Consider the following 10,912-nt stretch of genomic DNA (forward strand, 5'->3'; position numbering starts at 1 on the left):
TTGGTTTCGGTATATTGCTAAATATATGCATATATAAGCATATATATATTATAATATAGCTGGAAGTGCTTACCCTACATCCCCCAGATGTTATGAACATAGCTGTATAATTGGTGCCTTGAGTCTGTGAACAATGTGCTCAACTGTATCCAACTATGATTTTATTTCTTAACTTTGTGTCCTCATATGGCAACATTACATTTTGCTTTGCACCTTGTATTTTATATTCTGTGTTTTTATATTTTTTTTAATCAATTGTGACTTTGCCATGTTATGCTGTAATATAAAACCATTGTCCTCTATGGGGGCAAGTCTAATCAGGTCCGACTAATCCTAAATAGCTAGGAGAGATTAGAAAAACGGGTCTCAGGAGATTAAGAAATGTGATCCTAGGTTCATTATGGTTCAGCTTAAATACAACACCTATATACTTTTGTTCTTCGCCTCTCACTTTATTGTTGAAACGTGCCATCAGAAATTTCAAAACAATACTTAATATATAAACACACCAGTAATGTGAACACCAAACAAAAAAAAAAAGAAATAATTTAAAAAAGGCTTTTCAAAATTATACCAAACACTACCCAGCATGTAAAATTGAATTAACCTGAGTCTTTTTTCCCTCTTTAGCATAAAGTTAATTGAAGCAATCAACATCGCTGCTTTTGCATTTTTGTCTCCCCTAAAACTGCACCATCACGACACCTTAAATGCTCCTTGACATCCAGTTGGCAGTGATTGCTGCCCCTTGACACAAGAAACACTTTCAAGACTTTGCATAGCAAAAGCAAACTCCCGAACATGCGAGCGGCTAAATGTGCAGTAATCAACTAACACTGCATGACTATTTCACACAAACCCAGAAAATTACAAAAAATCTGGTACATTTTACAGCTGACGGATGTGAGGCACCACTTAAGCACCTTTCTGCTTTTCAAGGAAAATAACAATACTTGTATATAGCGAGTTTATCAAAATTAACGTACAGCCCAAATTGTGGTATAGTTCAAAAAACAGTAGCAGCAGTAGTAGTCCAGTGTCACCAAATGAGCTTGAGCTTCCTGTGGTGTTTTATAGATGTCACGGGTCACTTCTCCATGTACTACTACTATTACTACAACTCAAAACACCAGTCTCTGGTCGAAGTAGGTATATAGGCTCAGCTAACATGATAGCTTCAAAGGCTTTACAAAAAGAAGCCTTCAGAGCACAACTTGAGGTAGAACACTTGAAACACACAGCAGAGCTCGCTGCTGTGGCCTGTTTGTAAACAACTGGACCGAAGCCATCAAGTTATCCGACAGAAACTCCCCACCATCCAGTGCAGTGCAGCAATTACACAGAGCAGCATTTTTTTCCCCACACAGGTTTTTCTTAGGTTTTAGCTTAACACAGTTTATGTAGAGATATTTTTATGCCATCCCACACACACAACTTTTACAGCTAAGACAGGCTCTGGAACATTAGTGTGGGTCAGATTTATCAACAGTCTCAAACAGAAATATTACAGTGCACACCAGTGGACTATACACAAAAAAAACCAAAGGTTATCTGCACCTTTGCATTCAAAAAAAGAACACATGGACTTCTGTTGAAACTGTAGCCCTGAAATGTCCATATAACACAAATGTTTTTCTGTTGAAAAAGAAACATTAAATTAAGAGGATAAGCACGCTGTGAGCACGAACTACCTCTCTTTCTAAATATGTACATTAAACGTTTCTAGAAATTCTCCAAAATAAGGCAGCAGCACTGTTTACATCTAGAAGGACAAGAAAATGATTTGATTCAACTATATGAAGTTCAATGTCATTTTCAAAAATTCTCGTCAGGTTTTTTTTAAATGAAAGTTTTCAACCTTTTCTTTGTTTCTTTTTACTTTAGGCACTTTTGTCAGTGGCCCCACAGCGTTGATTGGGGAATGGGCCTGAAACATCTCTTCTTTGCAGGCTGGGTAGACTGGGCAGATGTTGGAACAGAACACTTCTGCCCCCTGAGAAAACAAAAAAAAAATATAACAATAACTCTTCAAAGTATCAGAATATGCAGATACAAAATAGCCAAATATCCCAAAAAATGTATATTCACTCTACTGAAACTGCAAGTCTAATGCTTACCTGCTCCTGAGTTGGCTAGTCCTGCATGACTGGGGTTTGCTGGGTTGGTGTGATAGAAAGATGCCAGGTCATGGGGTGGATAGGAGCGGAGAAGGTTCATCATGCTCCATTCAGATTCCAAACTGCCTCCGATAGTCGTAGGTGCATTCTTTGCCGGACCCAAAACCTCAGAAGCTGTGGGTGGACATGACCCTTGCTGTGTGGGTTTCACAGTTCTTTTAATAAACATCCTGTTAGATCCATCTGCTGGTGGCCCTCTAAAAGCAGCCTTCTCGCCAGCCTCAGCGTCCCTGTTTGTAGGCACAGAAAACTTTAATCGCTTGCTGGACGGCTCGCCAAAGTCCATCTGGGGGAGGCTTCCAAATCGGCTGGATAGGCAGAGCCTGGCGGCATCTGTGTGCCAAAGGACACCGCTTCGTACTGGGTAGCTCCGATCGCCGATGCCCACTCTGTCCATCACATATTTGTTGGCTGTGTTGTTTTTTCTCATTAGCTCTGTATATCTGGAGGATTCCTGACTGGGATGTGAGTCGATGCTCTGCCTGTAACGCTGGGTCTCCTGGACATCTTTTATGGGTGCGTGGACAGGGGATGGCTTAGGAACATGCGGTAGGTTAACAGGTGTTTTTTCTTGAGGTTTTGCAGGTTGGGGAGGTGGAGACTTGGTTCGGCGAGGGAAGATCCTCTCAGTGATCAGAACTGAGGAAACATCTTTCCCATTGAGGGCAGGCGGGCAACCCGTATGACGACTTTCACTTAAATTGCCTCCGAACCCATTCTTTTTGGTGCTGTCTGACTTGTCTTTGTGAGAGAGCTTTTTATGCATTATCAGAACTTCTGGGTAGATGGTTTTATAAGCACAAAATGGGCAGGCAATTGGAACAATACCATTTCTTGGTTCAACACTGGCAGGTGTGGAGACAGAGACTTTTATGGACAGATTTAATGGGGCCTCACAGTTCTCTTCTTGCACCTCCTCCCTTTTTTTCTTCAGGTTAACAGGCACAGAGCACTTGGCGAGTGCATCATCTTCCGGAGAGCAGGCAGGCACAGCATTTACTTGGACAAGTGGCTTGCCAAGCTTGCCATCGACACTATCCAGTCCGCTTTCTGGTGTTCCATCGATGCACGGCCTGGCTGGAGGCACCCAGGATTTCTTTGGCGCAGGATTTTCAGCATTGTTTCCATTTTTTCCATCACTGGGTGAGGGCACTAAAGGCACAGGTCTGCTGGGGATCTCCACGTAGGGCTTATCCTTGTGGCGTCGATCCAGGTGATATTTCAGTGAAGTTTTCTGGGCTGCAGCGTACTCGCAGTAAGCACACTTAAATGGTTTCTCACCTGGAACAAATAGTTTTGCATAAACATAACATAAGTCAGAGTTTAAGGTCAGTTTATTTTTAGGATAATTTATAATCATTTGTTGTGAATTTACCTGTGTGAGTCCTCAAATGAACTGTGAGGTAGTAGCAGGATCTGAAGGTTTTGCCACAGTAACTGCAGTCTTTTGATCTGCCATTGGATCGGTCAAATCCATCTTCACCTTTGAAAACAAACAAAAATTGAAATATTAACACAACACACAAAGGACAGAACAATGGCCACAAAAGGCATGTGTTATTATCCGTCCCCTCAGCAGAGGGAGCCCTTGGTAACAAACAATTACTACACCACAGATAAGATAATCTGAGTGTATACAGAAAAACAGACTTACCTGAACCCAAGTTTTCCTCTATACCCTCCTCAGAGCCTTCCTCAGTATTTTCCAGTGAGCCTGCTCTTGAAAGCTTGCCATCAACAGATGAGGTTGGACTTTCTTCACCTCCTCTCTCACGCTTGTGGACCCTGGAGTGGAGCACCAGCTGGTGGTAGGTCCTGAAATTTCTTTGACATTCCTCACAAGTCGTTGGCCTTTGTTTGTCCTTATCTTTCTGAACTGGAGACCTTCGCTGTGGGTCTGGGCTTTTAACAGGGGCCTGTTGCTGAGACCGGAGCTCTCTCCCAACTTCTTTCACGGCCTTGTCTCCTTGGCCCTCAGTCCAAATATTATTCAACTCCTCCTTGTCAGAGCCAGATTCGTCATTGTCTGTGCTGTTTTCCTGACCAACATCTTTTGTATTATTAGGCCCAACTGCGATCTTGCCTTTCGTAGCAAGCTGCCAGGCCTGATATGTGTTGACAGGATCTAGCTGGGGAATCCATTTTGATGATCTCACAGGTTCCAAATCCTTTCCTGCGGGGCGAGGCTGAAGGTTTAGGAACTGAAGAAATGAATCCTGGTTGGCAGTGGGTTCATTAGTATCACCCATCTTATCCTTGCTTTGATCTTTTCCAGGCTGTGCCTCTCGATTATGCATTTTACTGTGTTCAACCAAACTATCGTGGTCAGGGAAGAAAAACCCACAAACCATGCACATTTTGTATGCGGTGCCTACAGGCTCTGATGGAGGCTCTTGGATGATACCATTAATTGTGATTGGGCTCTCTGGGTCTTGCTGGGCCTTGTTCTTTGCTCCTGCTTTAACATGCATCTTCATGTGGTTCTTGAGGAACCAGTGCTCTCTAAACCGACGCCCACAAAAATTGCAACAATAAGTAAAGTAGTCCTTGTGCTTTCTCATGTGGGCTTCAAGCTCGCTGCCATCTTGGGATACATGACCACACAGGATACAGCTGTGAACCTCGTCTTTTTCGGCAGGAAGGCTGCTTTGTTTGGCCCGGGGTCTCTCTCCTGGGATCCTGAATTCTGCTTCAACCCGAAGCACAGTCGGCTCGGAGAATGTTGTGGGGTGCTGTGTTAACACGTGGGGGCCAAGCTCATCCTGATGAGTGAAAGTCTCCTCGCAGAACATACAGTACAGCGATGCACTTTCTTCATTTTGCAACACAGTCTTTTCTGGGTAGGTAGTGTGTGGCGTCATGCTAAAGCCCAACCCTGGGATGCTTGCATCTTTACTAATAAGAATATCTTGGGCAAGTCCATCTGGGCTATTTACAAATGGCAGCAATGAATGAGTCGGCATTTTCTCCTAATGTTTTACAAGCAGTCCAGATTATTAGGAGCCTGGAAAAAATGGGAAAAATGTTTTTTAGGCTTTGCTCAAAAAACAAAACAGGATCAGGTAACTGGAACACCTAAGTTATCATAAAATCTGTTTGAAAAAACACCACAGAGAGAATTGCCTTTCCTTACACTGAAACAGGAAATGTATCTTTTTTAGCAATCAACTACACAGACAAGTCATTTCCTCTATGTGCAGGCCAATGATAAAACAGTCTTTTTTTATCACTCACTCGCAGACATTATTTAACTTAATTTAGAATTTATGCCTTTGTGTCTAAGCTTAATATGACTAACATTAACATAATAAAATTGTACAGTAAGATGATTAAGTAAGGTCAATGTTTTTTTTCATTTTTTTTCTAAATCTAACAAACCTTTACTTCTGTTTTTTTGTTTCTAACAAAACACACCAACTACTTTAACTAATCACACTAAAAATGTAGTGTTAAAATACAATCTACAGAAACAGATTAACTGATAGTCAACAACATAAAAAGCAACATCCCAGCAAAAGTCTAAGAATTTCAAGTTGTTAAACTATTTTTGAAAACTCTAAAATCTTTACTCACAAATCCCAGCATATCCTTTTCTTCAGGCATCAGTGACAAAAAACAGTGTGGTTTTTCTCTGTGTAGTGGTTTCAGCTTGTATACTGAACTGCTTATATTGGGGAAGGCTCGAACTGCTTAGCTCTTTGATTGGTGGAGAAGTGGAGTAACTGGTTCAGCAAGGACAAAATGCTCAAGGCCCATGCAAAATGCTAATCAAGGCTGTGGCACCAGCAATACCTATAGCTGTCTACTGTAGCATCAAAGACCCTCCCCCTTTTCACACATTTTTAACTGTTACCTTTAAATCAAGTTTTCAGTAGAAGGCTACAAAACAAAAAACCCACAAATGAGTAGATAAAGGGGAAGTCCCAACTGTAGGTTTCAAGTCATTCAAGCCAATGATAATTGGTTTTATTTTCAGTTTTATATAATACATGCGCGCACACACATATATTTTTTTTTATACATCAACGCTATTCATAACCAATTTACCTGGAATTAGTTTGCTGTGTGGTACTTTTGCCTTCGGCCAGGTGAGCACAGGAATCTCTTAATGATCCTGTGTGGTTTTCTGAAGTACACACATGCTTCGGGAGGCAAGCGTTAACGTTTGCCACCTTGTTATTCAAGAAAGCAAAGCTCCGGTTTGAACGTAATTTTACCCCGGAGGCGATGCTCGAAGTTAACAGTTGAAAAGTTCCAGCTAACGTCAATAAAGTCGGTGCATTTAACAGACTGGCTATTACGTTTCTATATGTGCATCATAAGCCGAGCACGAGGGCTTCCTTACTCATTTTGGAAACACTCAGATCAATTATCAGCCCTGTCCGCGTTTGTGACTGAGGAAGACTGAATTTTAAATCAATACATCCAGACACAAACCCTACTCGAGTGGCGACGACGTTATTTCATGACAACACTGTGGTACAAAAAGAACATTATCGACCTGACTTTTTTTTTTTATGTGTGTGTCTACTTACGCTGTCCCCTACGGTTTGTTTTCCAACGCCACTTTCAAAAGTTCACCCAGATTGAGAGAGTGGCATAACAAAACGCTAACTACTTTTACTCCCATAGCCTCGGTCATTCTTAACGACAGCAACGTTAGCAAACAACACTTTCTGTTGCCTCGACTTCGAGCAAACTGTAGAAACTCACCAAACAATACCTACCAACTCAGAATTTCCGGATTAATAATGATACTGATACTACGAGCGACTGAATTCAGGGAATTCGGGTGTTTGCTCGAGTTTGCTTCTTCATTTCACACAACGCGTTGCCGCTGGTGGACAGCTCACCTATTCAATTGTTTGAATGTGAATCATATTTGTTCGACTTGGCGAGTCCTCCCTGCTGCAGCTGTTGAAATCCGGGGCGCGCTCTCTCAACTTTTTCTCAAGGGGAAGATGGGGCGCGTGCACGGCAGCCCCCCCCCCTCCCTCCACCACCACAAAAAAGGGCAATCACGTGGTCACGTATAACAGAGAGGGATTAGTGCACATAATCATCTTATCTCATACACGCCAATAAAGCATGAGGGCATATTTTATTTGATTGTTCTAGCCCACAATGAGCTACTTACAAGTCGTCACATGTGAGGTTTTTATTTTTTATTTTTATTCCCAGTGTTTTCACTATTAGATGTGTAAGCTGCTTCATTTGTGCTTCAAACGGCCAATATTAGAGTCGTATTCGCTTACAGTGAAGTCTCTTGTCACGCTTTGCGTTTCGAGTGGTTCAATCATGTGTCTAACGATGCTTTAAACTTCCACGGAGTAAGAGTGAGTGCGCTGAATAGACGCCATATAACACTCTTTGATGTGTACGCTGCATTTTAAGTTACCTAAAAGTGCAGCCAGTCAGCACGTCATGCACCAGCTACCATGTGGAGCTGGGGGAGGGGTGCCTCAAACTTTTCAGTTACATGAGGCTTTTTTTTTTTTTTTTTTTTTTTTTTGCAGAAGCAGGTTGGTTGAGTCATGAGAAATTACAAGTTCTTCCTATATGGTGACACAAAAACGTACCAAGGCGCACAGCCCACTTTTATATCCCATATGAGTTGTTGCCACCCAAAACATACCTCTGACAAAGCCATGAGATGGTGCATGTAAACACATTTGATCTTACAGAAAAATGGAAGGAAAAACCTTAACTTTTAGTTATATACTATATTGCTGTTAATAATAATAATAGAGAATCAGCACACATTTACTGTTGGATTGTGTAATCACCTAAGATTAATAGACTGGTGCTTGTGAGATAAAGACCTTCACCTACAGTAGCCTCCACACCCTCCTATGTAAAATCAACCCCTCCTCCACTCTTAAAAGCAGAGACACTGATGGGCACTTAATCAGTCAATGAAGATATTCAGCTGACTTCAGTGTACACTCATTATGTAGACCCACTCTATCTCCCCCCCAGAATGGCAGCAATGTCTGGAAGAAAACAAAACTTTATCAGTAGCCACTCCCAGTTGAAAAACAGTGAACAAAGACTGGAGTGCTTGATTTGCTTAAGCTATGGCTCTCACATGAGCCAAGGGTTGGCTGTAAGCAGCCTGCTCTTTTGCCTATATTACAAGCTGTTGTCAAGCACTTATTGTCACCAAACAGGTTGAACCAATGTAGTTCTCATAATGAAATAAACATACATGTGATTTTCCAGCCTAGAAAACATACTTAATAAAAATGTTTGGTTTGAATAATGAATTTGATAATTAAGTTCATTCCAAGGATACCAATGAACTTTTTTTCATTTGTATTTTGTCTTAATAAATGACTCAGCTGACTGATTAAAAAAATGCATATTTTTTCTTTAGTAAGACTCGTTTACATATGCTGCTTACCCTAAACTAAAAAACACTTTCTCCCCTCGCAGTGCTACGATTCAGTTATAGGTACTCGTGCCTTCCCCCGAGATCCTGTTGCAAACAAGGCTAGTATGTTAATCAAAGGCACCACATGTGACACATCGAGGCCTCTCGGTCATTTCCTATTGTTCAGCAACCACAAAGCCTCTGTGAAAAGCTATCAGTCTGGAGCAGCAGTATCATTCCTCAGGATGATGAAATTGCCAAAAGATGTTGTAGCCCATCACAGGAAATGCCTTTTATCTGAAGCCAGTGGTTGTTTGTGTCTAATCCTACAAATATATCTTTAGCTGGCTGGAACTTTTATCATTGATTTATTATGATAATTTAAATAGCATTCATCATCTGTAGTGGCAATGACAGCAACAAGTGGCCGAGCATTGTTTACTTTTAACTGATTTAATTAACTCTGTGCTATTGTTTGACATTATGCTAATAGATTTTTTTGAAGTCATTATCTCAGATAGTTTCTTTATTAAAACATTTAGCTAAAAGCAGTTAAATCTAATTAAAGAAGGGGTATCTGTAAGAAAAAACCTCAGTACTTTAGAGAATTATAATGTATTCTGCGGGCAGACATCCTAACAGGAATTGGATCAGCGACTCGGGGAAGGCTGTGATGGCTTGTTTTTTGTCTTGACGTGTCAGGAGCAGCTGACCGCATTGTTCTCCTTCAGATTCACAGCCTGAGTTCTTTCATAATCCTGGTGTCGCTTCTGAAAGACACTGATAATACGTAAGCTTCTTTATCACCCCGAACGTTTATTCAGTTCTACCAGCTGTTGTGTTCTGTTGATCATAGAAGTATCAGTGGCCAAACAGAAATTTTCACAGTTCATACTGAAAACAGTACCCGTCTTTTCTGAGTAGAAACTGGGTGAAGGAAGTGTCTCTTTGTTCTGCTGCTAGTGCCCCGCTGTCTGCGTGACCTCTTTTGATGACTTTTTTTTTCCTGACCTTTCTTTGTTTCACTATGACCTCTCAGTGAAGTGCATAAATGACAGTTACACATAAAAAAGACACAAAGGATATACATTATTTGTTGATTAACTGTGCAGGAAAAATATATGCAAATGTTTAAAAAAAGCAAAGAACTTTACCTTTTTAAATTATGGTAATAGTGACGTATGTATTTGCACAACACTTTCTTGTTATTAGTTATAATGATGGCAGTCACGTCAGTCTCTTGTCATTCAGAGTGTGCAATCCTTGTGATATAATCATCTCTTCTATAAAAATTTTACGTTATGAGCACCACACCTAAAACTGAAACTGATTTGTTCTGTTTACAAAATTAAGCAAAACCAGCTTAGCAGCCTGGACATACAACAGCTGTGGTATTTGCGCGCATTCCCAAGTTTCTAGCAAGTTAAGCACACATAATAACATGTAAACAACATCTTTTATTATCTCTACTCTCAAAATGATCCCAAAGCTGTAATACTGTGCTCAGATTCTGCCAACTTAGAACAAACTTTGATGTATCCAAGTGTAAAAACAGAAGCGAAAGTGTTTTTGTCTAAATGTATGTCTGTATAGTTGTTCTTAAGATGAACATTTATCTATCAGTTGAAGGCAGATCATGATTACGTCACTCATTTGCATCCCTTCAGCAGTATAATCTAATTTTCCGCTCAAAAGACTAAAACAAACAAACAAAAAATGTAGAGACACAGTAGATAGCATCCGCATTACAAAACTTCCCTAACAGACACGCACATGTATGTGTTGTCCCCGTAAGCACTGCAGGGGGAACACATTGAGAGATTTAGCTTGCTTTTTCCTTATAGGTAAAACAATTACATCAGTTTGTGAAAGGATCAGAACCGGTTATGACGGTTTTCTTTTTTCTTTTCATCAGTACCCGGAATAGTTTTAACCTCTCATATTCCATATTACTAGCAAGCACTGCCATGATGCACTTTAGTGCTGACAGCAGGCCTCCTATCAGGCTTCTCCTCCCACTATTCCCCTGTTTCACCCCCTCTGAGCTCAGTGCATTCACACAGTCACATGCATTGTCCTAGGATGAACTGCAGCAACATGGTGGCTGAGAAAATCTGCTGCACTATGTACAGTCTGTGCATTGTTAAATCCATACTTGGAACTATCTCTTTATTAATAAGCCTTTTTAGGTCATTATCATATGTGATTGTGCAAAAAAAAAAAAAAAAGGGAGTGACTAGTCCTTGTGACGCGCAATCACTTTCCCAACTGGAAAAAGTGTTCCCTTAACTCTCACTCCCGGAACGCTGCGTGTAGGGGCATGCAGCTGTTATCATCATCTTCACTGTTATTTGCCAAGTCA

The 10,912-nt window shown here is 40.9% G+C and overlaps 1 protein-coding gene across 6 annotated transcripts; it reads right to left on the bottom strand.

Moving 5' to 3' along the window:
• Window positions 1-428: 428 nt before the first annotated feature.
• On the bottom strand, window positions 429-7,169 carry znf217 (zinc finger protein 217). Of its 6 annotated transcripts, none has more exons than XM_005448380.4 (5): window positions 7,031-7,169; window positions 3,832-5,181; window positions 3,553-3,660; window positions 2,118-3,458; window positions 429-1,993 (listed from the first exon to the last, which is right to left on the bottom strand). In XM_005448380.4, the coding sequence occupies exons 2-5, from the start codon at window positions 5,138-5,140 to the stop codon at window positions 1,881-1,883; spliced, it is 2,871 nt and encodes a 956-aa protein (XP_005448437.1). In that variant the 5' UTR covers window positions 5,141-5,181; window positions 7,031-7,169; the 3' UTR covers window positions 429-1,880. The 6 variants fall into 6 exon arrangements, with proteins under 6 accessions (XP_005448437.1, XP_005448438.1, XP_013131671.1 ...); XM_005448381.3 differs by having other exon boundaries at window positions 6,905-7,155; XM_013276217.3 differs by having other exon boundaries at window positions 6,891-7,155.
• Window positions 7,170-10,912: the final 3,743 nt, after the last annotated feature.

Source organism: Oreochromis niloticus, linkage group LG20, assembly GCF_001858045.2.
Source record: "Oreochromis niloticus isolate F11D_XX linkage group LG20, O_niloticus_UMD_NMBU, whole genome shotgun sequence".
Classification (NCBI taxonomy): Eukaryota; Metazoa; Chordata; class Actinopteri; order Cichliformes; family Cichlidae; genus Oreochromis; species Oreochromis niloticus.

Bases quoted from the DNA above. Each gene is read 5' to 3' on its own strand.
- znf217 (XM_005448380.4), bottom strand. From the start codon at position 5,140: ATGCCGACTCATTCATTGCTGCCATTTGTAAATAGCCCAGATGGACTT. The intron at 3,459-3,552 runs GTAAATTCACAA...TATTTGTTCCAG, and splicing joins TCATTTGAGGACTCACACAG to GTGAGAAACCATTTAAGTGT. The intron at 1,994-2,117 runs GTAAGCATTAGA...TTGTTTTCTCAG, and splicing joins ACTAGCCAACTCAGGAGCAG to GGGGCAGAAGTGTTCTGTTC.